General features: G+C 35.2%; 2 protein-coding genes across 2 annotated transcripts in view; both read right to left on the bottom strand.

Annotated features, from left to right (window-relative positions):
* Positions 1 to 5,476: 5,476 nt before the first annotated feature.
* On the bottom strand, positions 5,477 to 10,756 carry LOC143233479 (uncharacterized). The gene is made up of 2 exons (XM_076469749.1): positions 7,898 to 10,756; positions 5,477 to 7,371 (listed from the first exon to the last, which is right to left on the bottom strand). The coding sequence occupies exons 1-2, from the start codon at positions 8,162 to 8,164 to the stop codon at positions 7,336 to 7,338; spliced, it is 303 nt and encodes a 100-aa protein (XP_076325864.1). The 5' UTR covers positions 8,165 to 10,756; the 3' UTR covers positions 5,477 to 7,335.
* Positions 10,757 to 11,953: 1,197 nt separating this feature from the next.
* The window catches only part of LOC143233480 (U11/U12 small nuclear ribonucleoprotein 48 kDa protein-like), a 29,435-nt gene continuing 27,913 nt past the window's right edge, over positions 11,954 to 13,475 (bottom strand). The window contains exon 9 of the mRNA XM_076469750.1: positions 11,954 to 12,393. Within this exon, the coding sequence (XP_076325865.1) occupies positions 12,306 to 12,393 (88 nt within the window). The 3' untranslated portion in view covers positions 11,954 to 12,305. The remainder of the gene's footprint in view (positions 12,394 to 13,475) is intronic.

Below are 13,475 nucleotides of genomic sequence, written 5' to 3' on the forward strand. Positions count from 1 at the left end.
AATTAAAAAAAAAAAAAAACCGTGAAAGACAATTTTTACACATCAATAAATACTTACAGTAGTACATAATTAATTACGTATAATTCTTGTTCATTCTTGTCGGTCGATACTAAGAGATCCAGCAAGCTTGAAATTATTATTTGTATTACAGAATACTTTTTAATCTAACATTACCAGATAAAACTTGGATGGTTATAGTTATAGAGATCGAAGGTTCGAATTCCGTAACCGTTTATGCTCACAATTTCAGTTGTGGTCACGTTGCAATGTAACTGTGTGTTAGTAGAACAGTGGGCGGTGGGTGCACCTATTTTCGCTGTATTCTATCAGTTCTAAATTAGGAAAGTCTAGTGCAGATCGCCTTGGTAAAGCTTTCGCAAAATCCAACAAACGAAACGAATGCAGTTAAAAGAATTAGAATTATTGGTAACGAACGAGCTGTTGTTATGTGTTTAACCAACTTTAAAGAAACATAGCAGTATAATATTAGCTAGCTGGCTTATTCATTTATCATATATATTTAGCTGTGAATTCAAAATTTACGGTAATTGTAAGTCTCTGAGAAGCACTTATCAGTATTTCATACCTACACACCATATTACATAAATTTTGCAACTTTTAACACCATAGTTAACAATATCAACACTAGATGCCACCACATCTGTAACTAGGCTGCTACAAAGCTAAAGATCAATGATATATTTTTTGTTTTATTACAGAAAATGCTCATTTAAACTATAAAACTACGTACCAAATGTTTTAATAATTTTGGTAAAGGTTTTGCGCTAAAGGTTTTTTTTGCCCTTAGATTTCATAACCTCGAAATCGGGTCTCGCTCAGAAAACCCGCAACCCTTGAAGGAAATATGAAACTTTTTTTTAACTTTATTTACCAGCTACGCCTTTAGTAAAAGTAAAAATAGTTTCAAGATAATTTATCCCTTCATCAATGACTTAGCATTAAATATGATGATTCATAACGCTAACTCTTGGGCTTCAATTTCCAGATGTTTTTGTTCTTCCCTACTTATGTTTTGCGAGATATGTGGATAGGTATAATCTCACAGACATATACTATCTAATAGATATAACATGGAATATCCCTCATTGCCTTGACTTCTAGAATACTCCATAAATTTATAGTTGATTAGTTGAGATTCTAGAATGCTAGTGGCTTCATTCCCTGGCGGAACTCATTTCAGTTAGTTTTCTACTGTATGTTTATAAATTTACTTCATTACGTTTTCTTTTATCAGAAAACTACGGAACTCTTTTAAGGAAGTCACAAATAAAATATTTTTTAGGATTGAATGCGAGTTTAATGAATCGATTTATAAAATACTTTTAGTTCATAGATTATCTTTAAAAATCGTAGTTACCAGTGTATGAAATCTGAGTACAATAGAGTATAGTTAGTTAACCCTTATATTAAGTTGCTATGGACATTAACAGAACCTCTAGGTTAATTATCACACTGGCGCCGATTGCTTACTTTTTAATAAATGTGTGTGTGTATGTATATTTATGAATAGAGCGACACCTTTTGCTTGAGAAGGTTTAATACTATCTATATTATTTAAGTATAAGTATTTGACCACAGTACATTATATTTGTGATTACAGTACTTGTACTCGTGACCACAGTACTCTATACTCATAATTATAGTACTTACTCTTGAGTTCAGTGCTCTATAGGCTTGACTACAGCACATTATACCCTTGACTACAATGCTTTAATTAAGACGTATGCTTTACACTTGTTCCTAATTGTTTGGAACTTTCCTGCTGCAATAACATATTTTACCGCAGTCGTTCTTATTCTCTATTTATTAAACCCTGTTTCCAGATAGAGCATATACTTACCGAAACATTATACAGCTCGAACAAGTTAAAATGTGGAACTGAAGACTTCCTACACCCTATCTATATAAAGCGCAATAGTCTATATCTGCCTGTTTGTCCGTTATCTAACTACTTTAAGGTCACTGGACAAATGCTATCCAAACTTTGTGGGATGATGGTTTGGAACAAAGAGCGTGTTAAAGGGTGTTCACAACTTCTCTTCACCACCTCCATTATCGCTGTTATTAAGCATATATTATCTTTAATTACATTTATAGATGGAGCCACATACTTACTGCAAAAACAAAAAATTACATTTTTATGACAACATACACATAGTGTATGTTTATTTGTTTTTCTTTGCTTTTTTAATTTCGCGCAAAGCTACACGAGAACTATCTGCGCTAGCCGTCCTTAATTTAGTAGTGTAAGACTAGAGGGAAGGCAGCAACTCATCACTACCCACCGTCAACTCTTGGGCTACTCTTTTACTACCGAATAGTGGGATTGACTGTCACATTATAACGCTCCCACGGCTGAAAGGGCGAGCATGTTTGGTTAAACGGGGATTCGAACCCGCGACCCTCAGATTACGAGTCGAACGCCTTAACCAACCTGGCCATGCCGGGCCCATAGTACATGTGAAACACACAAACGTCTTGTATATCTCTATAGAGACATGCAATGAAAAAAACGATCGCCACTGTTGCAATAATACATAACCTCAACTGAAGCTTCTATACCACGAGGCTGATGTGAAGATTTGCTTCTTGTCTAATTTGACCTGTGAGACACTTTTGAGGCCAATAGCTGTCAATTAATTAATCACGTAAAACACTGTGAAAAGACATTAAGAGCTGGATACTGAAAGAGGGTAACAGAAAGTACCACTACTTTTCGATACCTCTTCCTACAAAGATACCTAACCATCACACAGTGTATGCCAAGTTTTAAGTATATATACAGTTCTTAAATCTTATACAAAACGTTTGGTGGGGCAATAATGAATATTGTAATAATATATTATAAATAAACTGTGTGAGTTAGGATTTTCTGCTATTTATAATATTTTCAATTCACATATTTACTTAAATTCATAACCCGGACAAAGAACGGGTACCTCAGCTTCTTTACTGTAATAGAAATCTAGCCAGCGAAAGTTTCATGTACTTTCAAACTTTCACTGCAACTCTTAAAGGAAAGAATGTTCTTGGTTTACTCGGACCTTTAATCTCCCGCGAGATCAAGAATGATGGATCAGTTATTTTTGTAACATTCTAAACTCAAGATGAGTCTTCCTATCAGAAATATTTTCAATCACGATAACTCACTCTGAAAGCAGAAGAAATCCATTTTAAGCGCTGCTTAAGAGAAACAGCGGAAAGTAAGAAACTGAAAAGATCTTCAGTGAAACAAGTGAAAACGAAAACTATGTTTGTCTATAAATAAAACTGTTAACGTTTAGATGTTCTCTAGCAAAATATTTTTCTCTGTGACCTGTCGTTGTTAAGACATTGATGCCCAGGATATCCTGTTGACGTTCAGGAATGTTGCTCTAAATCGAAGGAAATGGACATTTATAATACTTTAGGAAAACATCAGGACAGTTTTGATGTCATACTTTTAATCAGACTGTCTGAACAAAGTGTTAAGTAGATACACGTAGACTCTAAGCCTGCTGGAGATGTCGAGAGAGATGAATACAAATACGTAATTAGGTGGAACTATATGTATCTTCTACAGATGTTTTATCTTACTGGGTGTATCTGCTACAGATATGATAACTTACTGGGTTTATCTATTACAAATATGATAACTTACTGGGTTTATCTGCTACAGATATGATAAGTCACTGGATTAATCTACTACAGATATGATAAGTCACTGGATTTATCTACTACAGATATGATAACTTACTAGATTTATCTAATACAGATATGATAAGTCACTGGATTAATCTACTACAGATATGATAAGTCACTGGATTTATCTACTACAGATATGATAACTTACTAGATTTATCTAATACAGATATGATAACTTACTGGATTTCTCTACTACAGATATGATAACTCACTGGATTTATCTACTACAGATATGATAACTTACTTGATTTATCTACTATAGATATGACAACTCGCTGGATTTATATACTACAGATATGATAACTCACTGGATTTCTCTACTACAGATATGATAACTCACTGGATTTATCTACTACAGATATGATAACTTACTTGATTTATCTACTATAGATATGACAACTCACTGGATTTATATACTACAGATATGATAACTCACTGGATTTCTCTACTACAGATATGATAACTTACTAGATTTATCTACTACAGATATGATAAGTTACTGGATTTCTCTACTACAGATATGATAACTCACTGGATTTATCTACTACAGATATGATAACTTACTGGATTTATCTACTATAGATATGACAACTCACTGGATTTATATACTACAAATATGATAACTTCCTGGGTTTATCTACTACAGATATGTTATGTTACTGGGTTTATCTATTAGGTATATAATAAGTTACTAGATTTATCTACAACAGATTGGTAACTTACTGGGTTCATATACTTTAGATATGATAAGTTACTGAGTTTACATACTATAGACATGATAACTTATTAGAGTTTGTTGTTTTTTTTCTAATTTTGCGCAAAGGTACACGAGGACTATCTGGGCTAACCGTCCGTAATTTAGCAGTGTAAGACTAGGGGGTAGGCAGCTAATCATTTCCACTCACCGCCGACTCTTGGGCTAGTGTTTTACCAACGAATAGTGGGATTGACCGTCACATTATAACGCCCTCACAGCTGAAAGAGCGAACATGTTTGGTGCGACGAAGATTCGAACTCGCGATCTTCAGAGTACGAGTCGAACGCCTCAACCCACCTGGCCACGCCGGGCATTTTAGATTAATCTACTGCAAATACGATAATTTTTGCTTATCACTTTGTCACGCCCAGTCCATTAAAACCATCTAATAAGACATATTTTTAAGTAAAAACTTCTATTTTACAAGGAACCGAGAAATATTCAATTTATTATTTTTATGACAGGTGCGTAGTTTTAAAAGCAATACCCTTTCATTTTTCTCATCATCTTTGATTCGCTTATGACATTTGTGACGCCTCATCGAAATATAAAGTCATCCTTTAAAAATTGTCACCAGTCGTCTGAAAATATCAGATCAATCGATTGGAAAGTTTGATAAGACCGATGATGTGATGAATCCACCACGCTCATGGTATTAAAGTTTTAATCTGTTTTTTTGTTTTTTTTATGCTTCTGTTAGATAAATGAAAATGTTGCTGACGGTTTCAAACTGTCGACATTATGATTAGGCCTAGCAAATACCGGTATATATAATGAAGTTTGTAGAAACAAGAAGGGAATCGGATTAATCACTTATCTTTGTGTTTCTTATGTTAAAACAGTAATGTTTATTTATTATTTCTAGGGTAGTTTATAATCTATAAAACCAAGTACGTTCAACTTCACTCATTTACAGCTACAGTCTACAGAAATTTAAATACTGTTTTCAAAATATTAGTAGCTTTTAAAATTTGGAGAATTGATATCGATAAATAACAATAAAATTCACAAATGTCACTATTAAATACTCTTTTATTTATGTCTGTCAGTTAAAGGTGTTTTTTCACAAGAAGCACGTGACATTATCAAAGTGATTGTAATACAACATATAGAAAGAAAAACAGTGAGTTCAGTTTCAAGTATCCCACTTACGTCGGCCTGGCAAGGCACTCGATTGGTAATCTAAGGGTCGCGGGTTCAAATTCCGGTCACATGCTCGCCTTTTCAGCCGTGGAAACGTTATAATGTGACGGTCAGTCCCACTATTCATTGATAAAATAGTAGCCCAACAGTTGGCGGTGGGTGGTGATGACTAGCTGCCTTCTCTCTAGTCTTACACTGCTAAATTAGGGACGCCTAGCGCAGATAGCCCTCGAGTAGCTTTACGCGAAATTTAAAAGCAATCAAACAATAAAACAGATTTCTTTTCTTTCTTCTTACAAGTAATGAACCGCTGGACCAATTATCACCAAACTTGGCGCGTATTTTTTCCTCCTAAACTGAATGAATAGAGGTTTAAGTTCGGTTCTGAACTCCCACCCCATGTCATCCTGCAAGCCTAAATTATTTTTGTGGTATTGTGTGTGGGGATGAATGTAACTCGCCAGTTGTTCCAAAACCAATAACCCAAAAATGTATTTTTCGAAATACCAAAACATGATCAGTTTGTACAACACTTGTATACAAACTCTGTACAGCCTGGAACATTAATACTAAAAATACGTGTTCAAGTGGGAATACATTGATTTTATAGTATAGTTTACAACGTGTACACACTTGAAAGGGTTGATATATTTCCTAATAACACAACAATTTTCCTATCGGTTATTTTCATACAGTTTTTCCCCCCTAATAGAGATTGTGTTATGTTTAAAGTCACATGTTGTTTACTAAGCAGGAAGTTGGAATAGTGTGCATATCTAGTTCCATTAAAGAAGATAATTTCCACCACCAAGAAGGTCTTTGAGAGGGTATGGCATGCAGACTTATGGGCAACCATGAGAAAGTACATCTTGTGCGAGTCATTAAACATTTTTATGACAAGACCATATATGAAATCCTCATACAAGGCAGCTAAGGGAACTGGTTTGAAACAACGATTGGAGTTCTACAAGGATGTCTACTGTCAGCTATCTTCTTTAACATCTTTCTAATAAGTATTATGACCGATGCCTTGAGAGATTATAAATGTTCTCTCACTACTGAAGGCAAGACAACCACAAACCTGAATTTTGCAAATGACATTGATGGTTTAGTAGAAGAAGAGCAAGAACTAGCCAGATGGTTGGAATGTTTTCAAAACATCTAAAAGTTACGACATGGAGATCAGTTTTGGGGATACTAAACTGATGACCAGTTACATCAACGTCATCAACATTTACATCAATGCATATGGACAAATATTTATTACGAGTGTTGCGATGTATAGGTAGACATACTGTGTTCATCGATTGATCTAGAATGGAACCAGACAAGTTTCTATTAAATGTTTAATAGTTTTTACTAGTTAAAAATGAGTTGTACTTCCCTTTAAGAAATCCAGGCAGTGCAGCATTGTTGTAATATGGCAATACTGTTAAAATAGCTGTATAGTAGTAATCCATCATACCTAACGATTTTTTTATTTTGTTTTGAATTTCGCGTAAAGCTACTCGAGGGCTATTTGCGCTAGCCGTCCCTAATTTAGCAGTGTAAGACTAGAGGGAAGGTAGCTAATCATCACCACCCACCGCCCACTCTTGGGCTACTCTTTTACAAACGAATAGTGGGATTAACCGTGACATTATAACGTCCCACGGCTGAAAGGACGAGCATGTTTGGTGTGACCGCGATTCGAACACGCGAATACTGTAGTTAACGTACCCGGTATACATCTAATCTGCGTCATCAGCAGCACTTTCCTCTAAAAGCTGAAGAAATAAGATTATATATTAAAACAACATGCTTTATGAGGTTTATGAGATTTACGTTTAATATGACAATGTCAAGGTATTGTGTTAAGATTAATTTTGTTATGATGAGTCACGGAAATATGTTATGGAGTTTATATTTGATTTTGTACAAGTCTAAATTTTTTTTAAAATACATAACATGTATTACTTCAACATGTTCAAGACATAGTCTTATTTCAATTTATCTTGAAATGTTAAATTTGAAAAATGGAATTCTTCAAACTTTTCCATATTTAAAAATGATACAAAAACATCTACAGAATGATTTACCAGGTTTTAAACTTGGAATATACTCTATTTGGGATAGATCTGTCCACTGTCTAGACTAAGAAATCAAGGTTTCACTGACTTTCAGGTGCCACAAATGCAAAACACGCTCATGAATGTAAAATGTGTATGTCTAGTTACATTCTTCAGAAACTTGTACTTTTTAAATTATTATAATATACTAATTATTGTTTATCGCTTTATACTGCACACATACCTTTAAGTTTATTCTTTTCGTGATGGGAAGGAATGGCTTCAGAGGGGTGGAACCTGTACCCTGCAGGCTGAGATCAGTCCTCAGCTCTACAAGAGGAAAGATGGTGGGGACGATCCTGTCTACTGCCGATGTTTTTTTCAGTCTCAACCTGCCTGGCTTGAATGAAATCCACGGAATCCAAAACAGTGGGATCCGACACAAAACATGGGCATTTAAAGTGATCTTAACAAAGCTTTTCATGGTGTGAATGAGTCCAGTTCTTCCCATTGACCATCCGCACCCTCTGTCGCCATCTTGCCGGTTCCTTCTCCTTGCACGGAAACGAAAAGAAGCTTTTGCCCGATGCCGAACCGTTTATACAACCATAAGCAACGCAATAAACCATGTTATCATAAAACAAACATAAAGTAGCAATATCAAGACAAAAAATAGTCTCACAAAGTATGTAATCCGAAAAAAGCACCGATAGATTTACATAAAACACCAGCACTGAAATGAACAAAATGGTCGGCACGCAACGAAGCGTGTTTGGCAACTATTATGTCATAGTTGTAAAACGTCACGGAAACAGCCGAACACCAGGAGAACTTCAGTTCGAAGACCCGCATGTTTTGTTTCATTTTTTACTCAAAAACTAGTGTTTAGAAATATGGCAACCACACAGGAATTATACCTAACCAAAGTACAGTTTCTAAGGCAATTATTAAATTTGTTGAAAATTTGTTTTTAACAGACATTAAAATTACTGTTTGTCCTGAACACGTGCATACACTTCAGTTCAATGAATGCAGAAAAGATAGATATAAACGCATCTTATACCCTTGCGCAAATTAATTGAAACAAATGGTGATTTTACAATATTTTCAGCATGGCGGCCGGTGTAGACTCACTAAACCCGCTGAATTTCTTTAATAGTCATTTTTTCACACAAACAGCGTCACTGCTGTGTTTTGCAGTACGGTCGATTTATTTTTGGGATATATGACGAAATTTTGAGGAATATTACGTCATTCGAAATTGCGTTAGAAGGATTTGTCTGTTTGTTTTTGAATTTCGCACAAAGCTACTCGAGGGCTATCTGTGCTAGCCGTCCCCAATTTAGCAGTGTAAGACAAGAGGGAAGGCAGCTAGTCATCACCACACACCGCCAACTCTTGAGCTACTCTTTTACCAACGAATAGTGGGATTGACCGTCACATTATAATGCCCCCACGGCTGAAAAGGCGAGCATGTTTGGCGCGAGGGGGATGCGAACCCGCGACCCTCAGATTACGCTTACTAGTTGAAGTTTAACGTCACTGAACGTCAATAACGAGTATGCCCCCCGTGAGCATCAATAACTGCTTGGCATCTCCTGCCCATGGAAGCGATGAAATGACGAATCACATCCTGTGGAATGGCTGTCCACTCAGCCTGCAAAGCTGCTGCAAGCTAAGGTAGAGTCTGCGGTTAAGGTTGTCGCCGTCGCAGACGTCGGTCCAACTCGTCCCAAAGATGTTCGATGGGGTTTAAATCTGGTGATCTGGAGAGCCAGGGAAGAACGTTGATGTTGTGATGTCTCAAGAAGACAGTGGTGAGTCGGGCTGTGTGAGGACGGGCGTTGTCATGTTGAAAAACGTCGTTGACGTTCACCATGATGGGTTGCACATGGGGCCTAAGAATCTCGTCGACGATTGCGTACGGTCTGATCGGAACTCCTACGCAGCCCTGGTATGATTGAGGCAGTAGACGTCGCAGTGGTGGTCCTATCCCGAAGGTGACGTAACCGGATGTAGCGATCTTGTGCGGGCGTGGTCACACGAGGTCTGCCAGATCGTGGACGGTCACGAGCTGATCCATGTTGTTGGTGACGATTCCATAGCCTTGTGATGGTGCTTGGATGGACATTCACAGCTCTGGCAACATCTGATCGAGATTCGCCTGCTTTCAAGCGACCAATGGCGTTGTTGCGTTGTGCTTCAGTCAGTCTTGGCGTAACTGTATTGCATGTCGGTGGCTTAACACTGAACTATGGAAACCGAGAACCCGTCACTTTTATAGGGATTTTGCACATGTTGCACTTGCAGAACATGCAGATATCTCTCAAACAAATTTATTGGACACGAATGCGTTTTGGCGAAAAATCCGATGTTTTCCTCCGTTTTCAAAGTGCACAACTTTTATTGTCATTTTAGTCTGACAATCAGTGCCTTAACACGTGTAACATCACATACTCTGAGCTTGTAACGTTATTACATATATTTCTCTTTAAAATAGCAAAAATATCTCTTTTGCGTTTCTTTTTTTGAAGAGTATATTTGTTTACCTTGACCAACCGAACTTTCTACAAACTACGAGGCCACATAATGTAACAATATCCACACTACATTATCAAGTTAGAGGTTTAGAGAAACATGAAGTTATCAATACAACAACTGAACTATACAAACACAGTGCGACTCTTACAGAGTTATGTAACAAAATTTGTTACAGCTATAGCCTTAATATAATTAACGCTCTTGTTATAAAAACTAGATCAGATCACTAAACGAAACTATTATACTAAACAGTCTTGTATATCTAACGTTTCTTTTTATGTCTGTACAAAAACTATATGGTAGATTTCATGATGTCCTCATTTGTACAAATACTCAGCAGTTCAGATATAATGTTGACCATCACCTGTTAGATTCAGTAGAATCCAGATGAATACTTTTATATATATATATGAACACTTTTGGTAGGATCCAAATGCATATTTTTATATGTACAGAACACTTTTTGCAGGATCCAGATGTATACTTTTATACTTACAAACACTTTTTGCAGGATCCAGATGTATACTTTTATACGTACAAACACTTTTTGCAGGATCCAGATGTATACTTTATACGTACAAACACTTTTGCAGGATCCAGATGTATACTTTTATACGTACAAACACTTTTGCAGGATCCAGATGTATACTTTTATACGTACAAACACTTTTGCAGGATCAGATGTATACTTTTATACGTACAAACACTTTTTGCAGGATCCAGATGTATACTTTTATACGTACAAACACTTTTTGCAGGATCCAGATGTATACTTTTATACGTACAAACACTTTTTGCAGGATCCAGATGTATACTTTTATACGTACAAACACTTTTGCAGGATCCAGATGCATACTTTTATATATACAGAACACTTTTGGTAGGATCGAGATTTATACTTTTACACACACACACGTTGATTCTTACACTCAAGAATCTTCTACAACTTTAGTGAACAGGCAGGAATTTTGCAAAAGAGATTTAACAGCATAAGTTATGTACATTCCTAAACATAAATTTAACAAACTTTGGTATTAAAATAGAAATATGATATTACGTTCATCATAATATTAATCACCAACATATATCACTATTAACAAACACAATGCCTAAACTATTTACAAATAACTAAAATAAATTAAATACCAGAGTAGGGATGTCAAAATTTGAACTTCATCCAAGCTAAATTGACTTACAATCAATCTTTTATTTCAGATCGTAACTGAAGAATCAATTAACTTTGTATGAGTAAGATTTGAAAGTTCTATTTATCATAAACAGACTTTTCAACAATACCTTTCCAGCCTGGCACACAGTATGCATATGACACTTCAAACTTGATGATACAGTTTCAAAAATTAACAGAAGTAACAATCAGAGGTAAGAACCATCTTGGATATCAACATTAATGTCTTAATGACTACACAATTATCATCATCTAATAGCTGTTTGTGAAGTGTTTTCATGTGGTAATTCTGGGCAGTCACTGGTGAAAGCAAATGGAGATCATTTGAAGAGGGTCACCATATTCACATCACCACCTTCACAATATTATTTCTACCTACCATTTTCCTTATCTTCTTTCAAAACAGTATTTAACCATAGGTTCAGATCTATTAGAACCTGTTACCAGAATGTTGACTAAATCTGTCTCCACCTGTTCATCATATTGCACCTTACAGCAAACAGCCGTATGTTCAGATCCACCAGAACCACATTAATATATTCTGGGGTTATATAACAAGAACAAAACAGCTAATAAATTTTGAATAAAGACGTTTATTGTTCTGAAAACAGACTTTTTAACAAACTTTGTGTATTAGTGTTCCAAATGATCTACTGGAATGTCTTTTTTACAAAAAAACAAAACTTAAAACAATTATTAATGACTGTAGTACACTAATATATATATATCACACACTAACAACTAAACTACAGTGCCTCTGTTATGTAATGGGTTATGGTTTAGTTGAGTTTAATAAAAACATGGTAACACAATTACAACAGTCTAAATCAGCAAGATATTTGTAGATAACAACAATACTGCATTTTTCTTAACACATGGTGCTCAGTCCTCTTGAAGAAACAGAAGAGTAGAGACAGTAAAGTTTTTATTTGATCTTCTGTCTACGTTTGATAGTTCCAGACTTGTGGAAATCTGATTGTTCACATGAATGATTGTGCTTCTCTTCTTGTGACCTACGATGAATAAACACTCAGTATAGACAACAGTTTAAACAGAAGACACATTAAACTGAAAGAATGTTTTATCATTCCATGTAATGTTTGTCACACAATTAAATCTCTCATAATTCTAAACCTTAGAAAGTCTTCAAAGTGGCTATTATAAAACAGTGTAATTATAGTACAGATGTGTCTACTATTAAACAAGTATTGTCACACTATTTACCACTTAAGTAGATATATGGTATGGAACTGTACAAACAAAAGCCTTTGTACTACTATCATGTTTACTATACATATTTTGAATGGCACAAACACAAATATTTGTGCAATGTAAATTAAAATTATGTAAACCAAGGTGGTTTAATTATAGTGTACTTTCAAGAAACAAACCACAATTGCTGACATTGTAAATCAAAATTGTGTAAACCAAAGTGGTCTAATTATAGTGTACCTTCAAGATATAAACCACAACTACTGACATTTTTTGAAACATATAACCACTTTCATTGTGATGTCACAAGACTATCAATTTTAATTTTACTTTGAGAATGTGTTACATTATTGTTTCACAAGAATGAATACATTTGCTCTGATGAAATAAAATTCTAAATAGTTTCTTATTGATTTTACATTCTACTGCATAATGTAATCAGTGATAAGGTAGATTTACTCTGTTATTTCTTATGTTTGGGTCCATCTCACTTCAGTACATTGAGTCACTTGTCTAGTTGCACATGCCCTGTATACAATTGTGCATGTCATTATTACTTAGTTCATTATCCAGCAAAATAAAGTTAGTATGTGTTAGTATGTCCCACTTATGACAAGACCTAGATCAATTCTAGCTATTTTCCAAATAAGTACCAATAATCAAAACAACCAGTTTTCTTGTCTTTGTTGTACACTTCATCTTCACCATGGTTTACCTTCAGGTCTCCATTCTTTGAAATATGTTACAGGTGCATTTAGTATTACAGCATAGTATGATTACAGAATGGAAATAATTCACATTCTAGTATTGTACAACACATGGTACACATGTAATTATTCACACTCTAGCATGATATACAGTGATATTTACTTGAAAATTAGAT

This window comes from Tachypleus tridentatus, chromosome 12, assembly GCF_004210375.1.
Source record: "Tachypleus tridentatus isolate NWPU-2018 chromosome 12, ASM421037v1, whole genome shotgun sequence".
In the NCBI taxonomy this organism is placed as follows: Eukaryota; Metazoa; Arthropoda; class Merostomata; order Xiphosura; family Limulidae; genus Tachypleus; species Tachypleus tridentatus.